General features: G+C 30.0%; 2 protein-coding genes across 4 annotated transcripts in view; one reads left to right on the top strand and one right to left on the bottom strand.

The window, feature by feature from the left end:
- The window catches only part of LOC118196961 (uncharacterized), a 38,636-nt gene extending 35,913 nt beyond the window's left edge, over positions 1 to 2,723 (bottom strand). Inside the window, exon 1 of the mRNA XM_035368428.2 lies at positions 2,541 to 2,723. Within this exon, the coding sequence (XP_035224319.2) occupies positions 2,541 to 2,691 (151 nt within the window). The 5' untranslated portion in view covers positions 2,692 to 2,723. The remainder of the gene's footprint in view (positions 1 to 2,540) is intronic.
- Positions 2,724 to 4,407: 1,684 nt separating this feature from the next.
- LOC118196963 (transcriptional repressor p66-beta-like) overlaps positions 4,408 to 15,242 on the top strand; it is a 52,815-nt gene continuing 41,980 nt past the window's right edge. The window contains exons 1-2 of one of the 3 annotated variants that reach the window (XM_035368434.2): positions 4,408 to 4,499; positions 8,117 to 8,174. In XM_035368434.2, coding sequence (XP_035224325.1) covers positions 8,146 to 8,174 — 29 coding nt within the window. In that variant the 5' untranslated portion in view covers positions 4,408 to 4,499; positions 8,117 to 8,145. The other 2 variants (XM_035368435.2, XM_035368436.2) reach the window with 2 other exon arrangements.

The following is a 15,242-nucleotide window of genomic DNA, read 5'->3' as shown; positions in this document are numbered from 1 at the left end:
GATACTTCGGAAATTTCATGGATTTAGGCTGGATTTAGGATTAGGTTACTAGCTAGGACTTTAGCAGTGTACATGGATAAAGTGAAGAGTGTGCGCAATGCCCTTTTTGTGCAATTCTGGGATGTTTTTTTAAGTGAAAATAGGTCGACGTGTACATGGATGATACCGTGTATGTGCAATTCTTAAAAACGCGGCAAGCAGTTTGCGATTCTGCACTTCCTCCCAATTTCGCACCTAATCTTCATCATGATTAAGCACTTTTGTTCCATAAAAGTTCTAGCATAAGTGTAATTTGGCTAGCAGATTGTTGAAAAAAATGTTGAGTAAAAAAAAAAAAAAAAAAAGCCTTTACTTCATGAAAACAAAATGGTGTCCAAACAAAAACTAGCAGGTTGCTGTAGCAGGGTTGGTCGCCAAATTTTCGCCAAGTTACCATAATCCAAAGATTAACCGAAAATTCTATTTGACATAATCGAAAGTTCAAGCTTACTTTTATAAAATTGCTTTAACAGTCTGCAAAAAATAATAAGCAGGATCCAATTAGAAGATTAAGGAACAACGCAACATTAACTGAAATAGATAATTTTAGCTTAGCTTATACCGTCTGTTATACAATAAACGCGCATGCGTAAATGTATTATGCGCATGCATCGACGCATGCGCAGAAAGTTTGTAGCTTTGAGGTCCGGATTATAGATCATTCCGGTTTATAGACATTCAGATTAAAGACTTTTGACTGTATTATACATTTATTAAGGCTGTTATTTGTAAATTTTAATGTCTAAAGGTGGTATTAATGGATTTTTAATTTCTCTTTATAGATCATATTTAATATTGAGATATTAGAAAAAAATTTGGTACTCTTCTGTTATTGGAACCGAATTCAGAAATTGGGAAGAGTGCAGAATTGCCCACTGCTTGGCTCGTTTTGTATTGCACATACTAGGTATCCATGTACACATCGACCTATTTTCACTTAAAAAAAATTCCCAGAATTGCACAAAAATGGCATTGCACACTCCCTTGACTTTTTCCATGTACAAATCGACCAATTTTTCACTTAAAAAGTGGAAGAAAATTTGCAAAATTCCAATTCGGCTAATCTTTGGAATATGGTAACAGGTAGTTTGGCGACATTTTGGTAAGGCGATAAAGGTTACTAGCTAGGACTTTAGCAGTGAACATGGATAAAGTTAAGAGTGTGTGCAGTGCCATTTTTGTGCAACTCTAAGATGTTTTTTAAGTGAAAATAGGTCGACATGTACATGGATACCATATATGTGCAATTCTTAAAAACACGGCACGCAGTGAGCGATTCTGCACTTTGTCCCAATTTCGCACCTAATCTTCGTCATGATTAAGCACATTTATTCCATAAATGTTCTAGCATAAGCGTAATTCGGCTAGCAGATTGTTGGAAAACATGTGTTGAGTAAAAAAAAAAAAAAAAAAAACTTTACTTTGTGAAAACAAAATGGCATCCCCCCCAAAAAAACTAGCTGGTTGCTGTAGCAGGGGTGGTCACCAAATTTTCGCCAAAAAAATAGCCAAGTTACCATAATCTAAAGATTAACCGGCATATCCTTTGATTCTCTAACCATTCCGAAATCTGTTTTATCAATTTCACGTTGCTCTGCCAAGGGGAAGGGGGGGTGACGACGCCGCACGCAATGAACTGGAAGTTGATCTGTCAGCACTATCCGTATCTTCAGGGCAGATGTTTTTATTTTATTCTGCTTATAATTCCTTACTAAATATAGTATTTCATCTCGATTGTACTCCGTCTTTGATATGATTTAAATCAAATTCCTCCTCATTATAAATATCACGAATACACATCAAATAGTTTTCTGGTTGCAATTTTCTAATTCTGACTATGCGTAATGTATGCTTTATGCATGCGCGCGTTGAAAGAAATGTTTAAAAAAGTAAACAAATAAATATTAAGCTTTTTTTTTTTTTGTAAATTCTGATACCCTTTACATCATAATTGCTCTTTATTTCATAAATTACAGTTTCATATTTTTAATTTTATAATTTCTGCATGCCATCTTACTAGATTTAAACTGATGATCTATAATCCGGAAAAACCGATAATCCGGAATCGTCGAAGTCCCGACGAGTCCGGATTAAAGACTTTTGACTGTATAGCACCTCTCTTGTTATTATAGGTACGATAACTACAAAAGAACAGTCAATTTTATTACACTAATTTGCAATTTTAAAACTTACACTTAAATGTACATTACACATAAACGCCTCATTTATAACAACACACCTTAAATTTCCCTTCGCTTCCGACTGGTAAATACTTGGACTCCTGATACTTTATAAGAAATATATATAAAAGAAAATCCATCTCCTAAAAGTTAATTTTACTGAATTTCATTCGGAAGGATAACACAGTGATTAAGAGATCTATTTCAAGCATATGAAATAAAAACTGCCCAGAAAGGTTTGAAAGTACTTTCATATAAATTAAAATACTACCTTTTTATATATACTGCCAGTAAGATATGTAATAAATAGTTCACACTTACCACTCTGCTGTCCTTCATTTACAATTGCTTCTTTAAGCCTTTTAACAAGCTCCGCTTTTAGACCAGATGTTGGTAAACCGCGATTTGATAAATGCTCCCTTAAATCAACAACACGAAGTTTCGACAAACTATCAACATCTAAATCTGCCATTTTTAACTAATGATCAAACCATTGTAAAGACTGCTGCCAGATACGTTTATCAAAATGTAACGTCAAAATGTGAAACAAGACAGACAGACGAAATAGATAGATGTCTTGTTTTGCACCCGTCTTTCTGTAAGTCTTTCTGTTCGATGGGCGAAAAATCAAGTTTAGGTGCGAAGGAAAGATATATAGAAAGGGGGGCAATTTCATATTTCAGAGGTGAGTAAAAAGGAACTTCTTAGATTTTGTACTAGTTCAACAGGCCAGGAAAAAAGATAGGACAAAATAAAACTTAAAATAAATGGCCCAAAAAATATTAGAGGGGGGGGGGAAGGCTTGTAGAAAGAAAAGGAAAAGAAGTAGAAAATATCCTAAAATACGATTGTGTCGTGTCCATTAGTAGTTAAGGAAAGTTCGAGGCAAAAAGTTGGAATTTGGATATAACAACATATTATTAAAACACAATTTTTGAATGAATCTTTGAATAAAAATCTTTTAAATCTGATATGAATAGCACAGAAGCAGAAAACAAGCTGTTAGGGTAGAAATTTTACAATTTGGAAGCAAGCATTTGTAAATCCTAATATGGTACTCGATAAAGCAGACTGTGACAAAAATCTTACGGAAATTTTAATTGCAGTTAATAGTTTAGTAAATTTTATTCTTTTGCACATAAATTATGGATAAGCAATTTCAGGTAATTGTTAAGGCAGCTGATGTAGGATTTTAAAATCATCAGCCATAATAGAATTTAAAATGCATTTCCTTCTTTATCTTGATAAATAATTATCAAGCAATTAAAAAATTAATATGATTCTTTCAAAAAAATATTGAATCCAGTAACATAAAATAAAAACTATGAAATTTTTTGACCGCTTTAAAGAAGTTCTGTCCTCTTTAATAGTTAGGCTGGAAATACCATCACACACATTAATCAGTTTAATCAAATTTGGTGCTCTTTGATATAACAATATATACTGTATATTTTTACTGAGAATTGCCATTATGTGGATGTCTACTGAATATTCATTTGACACTAAATTTTTAGTACATTCTATAAATATATATTTTAATTAAAGTATACGACGGATATTGTTGGATTTCTTCTTTTAAACAACGTTTACTGTTAGCAGGTAATCGGAACGTTAAACAATTTACTACAACTAAAGACTTAAAGACAGAAAAATTAACATCACACAGATATCCTTGATAGATTAAATAAAAGATGCCTCGTTAATTAATACCGCAACGTTACATGACCAAAGAACGTATACAATATATCTATGTAACAATACATATTCTTTGACATGGCTGTCTAACGAACAGCCTTGCTGCAGATGAAGGGGGAGATGCTGCAAAGTTTCCTCTATTCTGCCTGTACTAAATCAAGAAAATTATGATAATGTGGTAAATTCCTTCATATATTATTAAAATAATAATTTTTTACTTGCCTAAATGTTTTTAAATTGTTACATTTGTATTTAAAGTATAAACGTCTTTAATAATTTTGGGTAGTACTGTTATTTATTATCTTCACGACATTTTATAATTTTAAGCTTATTCGGTTTTTGAGTTTATTTTCTATGAGTAATTGAATAATTATTTTAACAATTAAAAAATAAACTGTGAATTATAACAAGTAATTTTTTTAATGAAGAAAAGCGGTCAACAAGAAGTTTGCTTATCCATTTCGAGTTGCCATGCCTTCGTTTCCTAGGCGTGGTTTTATTTTGCTTTCTCCGTTTAGCAACCAATAAGGTGTGAGCACAGTTGTTTTGTTGCTTTTCGTTTTTATGATCGTTCTGATGCTTTCTGTGAGTATTTTTTATACAATATGAATAAAGCAATTGACTGTCATCATAAATAAAAGTGTTTTTCACCATTTCTAATATTGATTGATGTTGTTTTATTGCATTTAATGGTAACTAATATTTCAAATATAACATCGCTAAACTTCTACTTCATGATCTGAGATCTTGAAGTTACTATGAAAAATTGAAAGTATATGCGGAAAGCAATATTATTGGAAGTAAATTAAAAAGAAACACACATCTCATATTATTAAAGATTTCAAGACCTAATTTGAGTGGAAAAAGTTGCTGTGTTTTGTTTAATAATTCATTGCATAATTATTGGCTGAAATGTACCACTGTACTGTCTATCGGTATAGTATTTAATATGATTATGATAAATATTTCATACATCCTGTTAGAAATAACTTATTCTGCCTCATAGAAAGTTAAACATAGCAATAAGTTGTATATTTGCTATAATGTTTTCATAATCGATTTTAGGCCTAGATACATACAGAGTAACGTAAATTTTATATCTACAGTTTGTACCACACTTGATATTAATATGAAATTAGGCCACACACTATGTGTATAAATTAGTTTAATAATGTCTTAATTGGTTCCATAAATATTCGTGTGATCGGAGTTGCCTGTCTAAATGCATGCTATTTTCGGTATGCACTTATCTGCTGCCTTTAATAAAAAAAAAAAAAAAAAAAAAAATATTTAGTTTCATATCAGAACAATATTTGATTAGAGTAATAAAATGTATATAAAGCATTTCTGAAGATACTTTATTCACGATAAAAGTGTCACAATGAAAATGCATAAATGGGCTTTAATGAATTAAATGAAAACAACTTCATTTCCATAATACTGATATCTCCTATAATGTATAAATTTTGCCTCGTTTTATGTAATTTAAAAGTTAGTGTGGGATTTTAAATGAAATCGAGTTATTTATTACAATAATTAATTTTAAGCAATGAATTCATATTTAGTGTTAGCATTTCATGTAAATAAAATGTTAAATATCCATATGGTCTTAAACTACAAATATGAATATCTAATGAGTATCAATTTTCACTAAGTAATATAAAATTCCATGGAAATTTGTAATATATAGCCAATGAAAGATGTAGTAAATTTTTTGTTTTATCTTCCAGAACGTTTAAAATTAAACGAACTAGATTTTCCTCTCAACTGCAGTTAATTTGTTCGAACTGCAAGAATATCATTTAGTAGAAACTTTGTTGAAACTGATAAAGTGTATCCTGTAATTTGCCTTACAGGCTCAAATTTGTTGAATATTTGTGATCTTAATTGTAAATGTTCCTTTTGTAACTATATTTAATTATTTAAAAAGAAATGTAATTTTCTCTTTAATTTTTTTCACTTTATGTGAAGCTACTTTGTCAGTTTTTGCCTGCTAAAGCCCAGTTGTATTTACTGAATAGTTCTGTAATTTATTCTAAAAAACTTAGCATCCATTTTTAGTATTATTGCAGAAATTAAAATTTAATAAAAAATAGTTCTAGTTAAGCATTATATAACAAATATAGATATAATTTAATTGAAAGGGAAATATGCTGAAACACCAATAAAATGTTTCTTTTTCATCTAATTTTAAATATATAATTGTTTATGGTATGTACTTTTGAATAGCCATTCATGCTCTTTTAATGTCTTTATTTTTATTATTAAAAATGGCTTTCAGTTTTATAAATATGAATTTATGATTATAACAATGTTTTATTTTCAAAAACATTTTTTTAAAATAATTAAATTCTTTGCAGTGTTGATTTCAGAGTGAACTGCTGAATTTATATTAATTTAGTGATTAGGTAGTAATTAAATTATGGTCTTCATGCATTTGCCAATTTAAAATTGTGGTGGATGATAATTTAATTACTCACTTAATTATTCATAATATTAATTGATTAAATTTCTCAGATGAATATTATTTTCTTCATTAATTTTCCATATTAATTCATGAATTTTATTTTAAAAGACATATTTCATATGAATTTGTGTAATTGTTAAACTGAATCTATAAAGATTGAGGTTTAAAAACAGCATCAAAAGACCTAAAATTAAATTTTAAGAATTAATATATTTAAAATATTTAGCATAATATAAGTTAGGTACGTAGTGTAATGGTTTTTATCTTGTTAAATTTCTGTTTGATTTCAAATTTAACTGAGAAAATACAAAAATATACTCTGGTTTTGTATTATCTGTGTGATTTATGTATATGGCATAATCAATTGATTTGGGTATGGAAACAGAATATAGTTTTTTGTTTGCTCTGAAGAAGAAAGTGACTAATGCAGTACAGCTTGTGTGACTTATGTTTGCTGTAGAAAAAAATAAGAAAAATGAAAGAAAATAACTAAGATCTAATTACTACAGTTTGTACCAACCAAGGCATTAGTTATCATAAAAAGAAAAATAAGCAGGTGAGAAGATAGGATTTACCATCAAAATTGGAACAGAATTGTAAATATTCGGACTAACTGGTAACACATCCCATTTAGTTATTTAAAAAATCTGAAAAACTGTGTTATTTCTATGCAGAGGATCAAACATGTATTTATTCTAATACAGTATAATATTTCTTTGTGTATTGTCTTTTATTTCTGCAAATGTTACTCTTTTAAAAAAGTGTTTTTGTATATTTCATTTCTGTAAAATTTAATTCTGATTTAATAAACTTCTGTAAAACTAAATGTGAAATTAATTTTTTTTGATAAAATTTTAAAATGAAGTTGTGTTTCCCCCTTCGCCGAAAATAAAAAGATAAGTTAAGCTGACAAAATGTTGTCATTTTTTTAGGAAACATGTATTTCATATGGCTAGAATGGCTGATTTTATTATGGCCATTATTATTTCGGATGGCTAATTTTATTATGGGCAAATTTTTGTAATTAATTTTAAGATTTTTCAAAATTTTCTGAAAATTTATATCAAATTTCAGAGTTTTTCTGTTATATACTTTTAAGAAATGTTCAGATAATTGCCATATTGCTTTTCATATTTGAATAATTTTCATTGAAGTTTATCCGAGAAGTACTCTGCAAAGTAATGACATTCCAAAATCCAAATCAGAATTTTAAATTTCTCCCTCTTTTTCTATTTTTTTAAATTTTCCAGAATCCGAGAAAATATTGCCAAAATAATGTCAAATTGCTCTTCTGTTAGTACTGAGTAATAGTTTTGGTGCGTGAATGATCTTGTTTATAAATTTAAAAATAATGCTATATCTGTATATATCATATAACGTGTAAAAAATACATCTTAACACATATACTGCCACACTAACAAATGGCTATAAAAGTGAAAAAGAATTGCTACTTAATATTCATACTATAGACTACTAGAACAACTACTATTCATACTATAATACAACTAGAACTTAAAAATTATTGTTGTAGCAGTTTTGCATCCATAAAAAAAATAATAGTAATAGTGAAAAAAACATAGCAGTCACAAAGTAGTGGATGCTGTCCAAATATAGTATTAGTTACATATGTCAGGTTGTTTCAATTTTTAACAATACTACTGCAATGTTTTTATAAATAGCTATTCATCAGCAGTTAAATAGAATTTATGATTTAAAATATTTTAAAATTTTACAGGTATTTTCTGAAGTTGTGGCCAAAAAACGATGAACAATGAAAATGTTGTCCAATCTAAGTAAGCTATTAAAAAATTATTTATTAATTACCAAATTACTGAAATAATATTTTGTCTACTATTTGAGATTATTATAAGAACAGCTTTGCAAGTTGTATGAAAATTATTTTACTTATTCATGTGTTTTGCTTAAATATTGGAACGAAGAGTTAAGTAATATTGGTACTCATCTGTTATCGGGGCTGGATTCAAAAGTATATGTATGCATGCATGTATGTGTGGGTGGATGGATGTGTTCCATGTATGCATACAGGTACATATGTATGTGTGTGTGTATGTACATTTCACATGTGACAATATGCAAGTATAACACTGATTGTTGTTGTTTGACTTCTAAATTAAAATATTTGTTTAGCATGTTATTTTACACTATATCTTACCTCGTTCATTTGCACTTTGGCAGCAGAGGCTGATGGTTTGGTAAACCAACGAAACTTGTTCTGGGAAAATTTGCAAATATAATGTTGATTGTTGTTGTTTGACTTCTAAATTAAAACAAAATTTGTTAACATACCTAAACAAATATGTTTATTTATTAAACATACATATGAAAATAACACAAAGAAAAAAAATCTAATTTGTACTTTTATTTTGCATGAAATCTAAAAGTTGGTATCTGCAAGAAATTTCTGTATGTCACAATTTGTAATTCAAATGCTTTGACAGCTAAATATTAAAATTTTCATATTGACATTAATTCAAATAATTGTAATGTATTGAAATAACTACTAAATAACTTACTTTTAATTTAAATCAAAAAGAAATATACCCGAGCTTCCCAAGAATAAGGTGACCAGATTTTAACATTGGTAAAGTGGGCCACCATTTACCGGGGTGGTTCTTGATTAAAAATTTGGTCTATATGTAGCAACACAAATTTTCATAGAACCATAAATAGTAATATATTTTTATATAATTGTAATATATTTTTTTAAAATTTCAACATAAGTACAGTTTACAAATATAATACATTAAAAAATTACATATAATATTTATTCTTTGGAATATTTCTCATTTGATGAATTGCTTTTAGTAGATTGCTGTTGTTGTTTAAAAGGTCATGAAATTTTTCACAAGAATTTGTTAAATTATATTTCACACATGTGATTTTCCTGATGTCCACACTGTATTTACTGCAGAAAAAATGTGTTCAGTCGCAACATTAGTTCCTGTAAGGACAGCTCGTATTCCACAGTTTTTAGCATAGTATTGCATGGAACATGGTTTGTTTCAAAATGATGAAATATTTCTAACCATTTGTTCTGTATTGTGATTTTTGTTGATGGCCAAGATTTAAACTTTTCTTTATCAATATATTTTTTTAAGTAATGATACTTCATTAAAAATGCTCATTTTTGGAATATATGGGACATTTTGAGTAATATTATCAAATGATTTTTGCATATCATTCCAATTAAATTCTTGTTTTAATATAACCCAATGAATATGTTCAATATCATTGTAATATACCGTCCACTCTTTTAACTAATCATGCCAGTTACTAGAGGATTTTTTAACTTGATCCATGATATCTGCACAATTTATTGCACATTGTTTTTCTAGCTGGATTATACTATTGTGGATAGGTAAGGAAAGAAAATTATTTTCTAACTGCTTTTGACATTGAAATTTTAAATTACTATTTTCATTTGTCACTTCGTTTGCCAAAATTTGTTCACCTTCGATAAGTTTTATAGCATTTTGAAAACGAGCTGCTTGATTAAGTACAAACTCTAGCAAAATTTTTGAAGATTCTTTTAAAACTCTAGGACATTTATCCTGCGATAAAAAGTAGGATTTCAAAGGTTTGCATGTTTTCAAAATTCTTTGGACAGCTGTCAAAAGAGCTAACCAGCGTGTTTTACAGTATCCAAGATTTTTCTGATATTTAACTTCCACAGTTTCACGAAATTCTTTAAGCATTTCAACGTAAACTGTGTATATATAGAAATAAGAATACATTTTAATAACAAAATTTTCCACATCTACGGGCAACAAGTCAGCAGCTGTTTCATTGACGTTATGTATTATGTGCACTGCACAACAAACACGAATAATTTTTTGATTAAGGTTTTTGTTTAATTTATAAAAAATATTATTTGTACATCTTTTTGCTTTTCCTCCAAACTGTGCATTTGTGTTGTCTGTACAATATGCAATCATTTTATGTTTTAAATTGCTTTTCCAAAATATTAATAATGGACCTGAAAATTATTTCAGAAGTTTTGGAAGCCAAAGAAACGAAATAAAATTCTAATTTTCATTCCAGTTTCCGAACCAAAAAATCTAATAATGGTTGGAAATAACTTTATATCCTTATGATTAGATGCATCAAAATACATGGCTAAAAAATTAATTTTTTTCTAGATTTTTGTTTAATTCTGTAAATGCGTATAGAAAAAAAAAAAAAAAAAAAAGGCACATTACACACAATTGCTTCGGATTTTATTCTAGCACAGGTAAGTTTTTTGTTTAATAACTTTTGGACTACTTGTATTGTACAAGATATGAAGGAATGACTGTGATCATTAGCATGAAAAGACATAATTCCTTTTGCTAATGCTAATTTTTTTTCTTCGTCTCCTAATTTCTTTAAGTTGTTTTCTGAAAGAATTCCTGCATTTTGGAGGAAGATGCAGTAGTAATTAAATATCTTTTATACTTTGAAATATCATTCTTCTTGCCGGGCCAAATAGAAAATTCACCATTACATTTCTCGCATTTTACCATGTAATCATTTTTTTTTTTTTTTTTTTTAAATAATAAAAGGAAATTTGCTTCTTAGATTATCGTTGAATTTGCATCTTCTTCTCTTACTCATTATGTTAAAAATCTATGGAAATAATTTATTATAAATTTATATATATATTGCTTAAAAACACGGTAAGTAAGTATATTAATTTCTTTGTTATAAAGTAACTATATTTAACAAATTATTTAAATTTTAATCCTATTTTTCACTCTAAGTAATAACAATACTAACTTCTGTTATTTGTCTTCTGAATTTACTGTAATGCAAGTCATAAGTGTCACTTTCAAGGCCGATGCTAGACCTTTTTCCACCACTATAAAATATAAATAATAAGAGTGCTGTTTGTTAAATTCAAGAAATTTAAGTGTTTATGAAGTAAATAAATTATGTGCCTAATTCATCTGAATAGCTGATTTGTCGACATCACTTGCTTAACTAATACTAGCACACAGTACGATGTGTGTATTGTCTGAGAGACAGTTACAAAATGTTTTCGTCATTGCCAATGCCAAAGAATGCCATTGTTCATTAAGTAAAAGCAATGGTGGTCGAATTTTAATGACTGATCAGCAATGGAAACTTTGATGATTTGTTCTCAACAATTATTCATTATTATTAAAGTTTAACATTATAAAATTAACAAAAATAATATAAACTCTTATCCTGGCGAAATAGCCACATGGCCGCCGAAAACCATATTCTCCCGCCGTTCCCTAGCTTGTTGTGCATTCTTTCCCAAAATTGGGACCTTTTTAATGCCGCGAGGGGCTCAATAAATTGTTAAAAATCTGACTGTCCCTGTGTCTGGTCAGCTTGTCCAAGAAGGACAGAATTAATGAAGTTAATCTTAAACTTTTTCTTCAAATTCTTGTCATAATAATACTAATTAATTTATGGAAAATGTATTTACAGGCCATCAGTTTGAGACCACTGCTTTACTGGAAAATAAATATATGAGATTAAAATCAGTTTGATATGCCTTCATTGGTAGAATATTGCTTTGCAGCCAAATGGAACTACAGTTTTAAACAGGTGAAGTCAGAGCTGATACAACACAGTGATGTCCTGTTAACTCTTCTTACAAGGATTATGTCAGCGAGAAATAATTCAAAGGATTGACCTAGCTCTTCTCTTTCACCCTGAGTTTCACCAGTTCTTTTAACACTTTTTGTAATAGCATAGTCAGCTTTTACATATATAGTTTCAATATTGTTGCCAAATGACACATCTTTTGAAAATGAATTTACATAAAAGTGCATATTTCAAAACACTTTTTAATAGTGTTATAAGAGATTACCCCCCTCCATGGACCACAAATTATTAAACATCCCACCAAATAATAATTTCATAAACTCGTTGCTGAATAATTTTTCACTAATTTGATGCACTAGAGGCGGGACAAAGTCAGACAGAAGTGGTCAGATAGCTAAATTTGAGTCCTGTGATTTGTAGAGTTTGGCAACAATTTCTAACTACAGATTTGATATCCAAGAGGTTCAGCCAAGGAGGGCCAATTGCTACGACGAGCGCCGATGACCAGTATTTGATGTTATGCACACAAAGAAATAGAATTGCATCTCTTCCTCAACTCAGATCCTCCCTCGCTGCAGCTACCAGAAGGTTGGTTTCAATGCCAATGCTTCACGAAGAAGGCCCGTATACGAGGTGACCAGCCATTTGTGTGTCGTTGATATAACGTTGTAGAAGGGAATGTTTCAGCTGGGCTGGTGAACATATCCACTGGATAGCTGATCAGTGGAGGTTGGTTCTCTGTATGAATAAGTCCAAGTTTAGCCTCTGAAGTGATAATAGTCAGTATTTGATTTGGAGAAGACATGGAACACATTATCATCCATCAAACATCTTTGAAAGAGATACATACAGAGGAGGCAGTATCTGTATTTGGGGTGGTATCTCTTGGGGTGGACGCACAGACCTCCATGCCTTTCCACAGGGAACTATGAATGCTTAGGTCTATAGAGATGACGTCTTTGGTGCTTATGTATGCCCTTATGCCAGGGCAATAGGTGATGATTTCCTGCTACAGGACGAAAACACTAGACCACACAAGGATTGCATCAGGGAGGATTATCTTCAGCAGCAAACAATTCAACGCATGGAATGGTTAGCTCGATCACCAGAACTGAATCCTGTCAAGCATACTTGGACTTTAGGAAGATGTATAGGTGTTCTCATTCCTCCTCTTCAGACCATTGCCACACTTGCAACTCCTTTACAAGAGCAATGGCTCTCACTTCTTGTGGAACTGATAAACCATATAATTGACAGCATAACACATTGCTATATGTGCTGTATTGCTTCTAGGAAAATATCAAACTCCATACTGAAGATAATTTTCCTATACCAAACTGACACATCTGATTTATTCATTTTATACATATGCTAATTTTTATAACACCATCATTGTCTGATAATTTCTTTTAATATAATTTATATATTACTATGTGTTGTACTCTATGGCTTAGTTTCATTAAATTCCACATGTAACTTTTTGAGTAATCGTTATTTCTGTGATTGTTCCTTGATTAATGATAACCAGTGTACTGTCCAAACACATATTCCAGATTTATGTAAACATCTGGTTCGGGGCGGAAGTGGGCATATCTATCAGTGATGTAGGGGTGAGTGCAATAGCCCAGAAGATTTAAAAGGCTCTTCCGTTTCACTCTTTATCTTTCGAGTGCTACGCAACAGACAATTTTTGTCTGTGCTTTATACATTTTAAGCTGATGTACCGTGAAATTTTAAAATTATAGAATTTAAATGCATAAAACATCAAATGGTAACATTTAAAAGAAAAACCAGTAAAAGAACTGTAATAGTAAACTATTTTTCTTAATACATCATCAATTTATACATACAAGTATTTTAATAGATAATTTAATATATAATTCATCTTAGTTAATTTTAAATATTTTCAAACATTGAATGAAAAACTTTTATCTGTTAAATATTCTTTAATAAATTACATTTATTAATATAATCAAATGATCCATAAATAAAATAAAGCAATTTAATGAGAAGAGGTTGCATAAAAATTATTCTACTTTTAATTCGACATGCCATACCTTTTTTTCCCCTTTATATTTGTTTTGCTGACACAGCATTAAGGATCCTCGAAACTCATAGAGAATTTAGAATCTGAGTCACTGGCAGTAAAATTTAATGTTTCACACAATTCTTCTATAATACAATACAAAGTCCATAATTCGGACGTCCATTATCCGGAATGATCTATAATCCGGACCTCAAAGCCGCAAACTTTTCGTATGCTTTACGCATGTGTGTTGGGAGGATGTGTCTCCAGATACGTTAAAAAATGCTTGGCATAATTTATAGCCAGCTACCATATTTCATGGTGAGGATGATGAAGATGATGGCTGCGAATTTGAAGGTTTTCCGACATAGAAAACTAAAGGTGAAATTTTCCAGTTATTGGATTTTGCAAAGAAGTGTGGAGAAGCAGTAATAAATGAAGATGATATAACGGAAGTTTTTCATTGCGACGACAATGCCTCAATCATATATCAATTAATGGACGGCGAAATCTGTAGTATGGTTCTAGATCCAGAAAATACCGCTTCCGATAGTGAAGAACGTGACAGAGAGCTTATAGAAAACGAAACAACTTGACAGTGGCTTGAGTGAAATGATTTGAACAGTGGAACTTTGTAACTGAACAAGAAATTATGTCTGTTTATAGAATTAAAGAGAAAGTATTAGCACAAAAAATGAAGCAACTTGCATTGAAAGAAATGTTTAATAAAGTAAATAAAAAAATATTAAGTTTTTTTTTTTTTTTTTTTTTTTTTGTAAATTTTGATACCCTTTAGATCATTAGTTAATAAATTACGGTGTTTCATATTTTTAATTGTATAATTTCTGCATGCCATTTTACCAGATTTAAATTGATGATCTATAATCTGGAAAAAAACCTAATCTGGAATCTACGAGTCCGGATTACGGACTTTGTACTGTACCACCTTTTCTCCAGTATTCAGTTTCTAAATTCTTTACATGATCACAGTACTTCTTCCGATTGTTCACCAAAACACCTTCAATAGCCTCGTGTGTGAAATGTAATAAATTCAACATGCTTATATCTACAGTCGTGTTTTTACTTCGAACATAATTTTTTACTTCAGCTCATACATATTCTATGGCGTTTATATCACAGTGATATTGTGGGAGTCACAGAACTGTATGTCCTTGTTTTTCGATTATACAATCAAATTCAAAAGTTTTGACTTTGGGAGCATTTTCTTTCAATAAATCCAGTAGCTCCACTTTTAGCA

The sequence above is a fragment of the Stegodyphus dumicola genome, chromosome 2 (genome assembly GCF_044657685.1).
Source record: "Stegodyphus dumicola isolate Sdum_Otavi_A_Nest chromosome 2, ASM4465768v1".
Classification (NCBI taxonomy): Eukaryota; Metazoa; Arthropoda; class Arachnida; order Araneae; family Eresidae; genus Stegodyphus; species Stegodyphus dumicola.
Note: the sequence above shows the minus strand (reverse complement) of the source record. Positions and strands in the feature narration are given on the sequence as shown.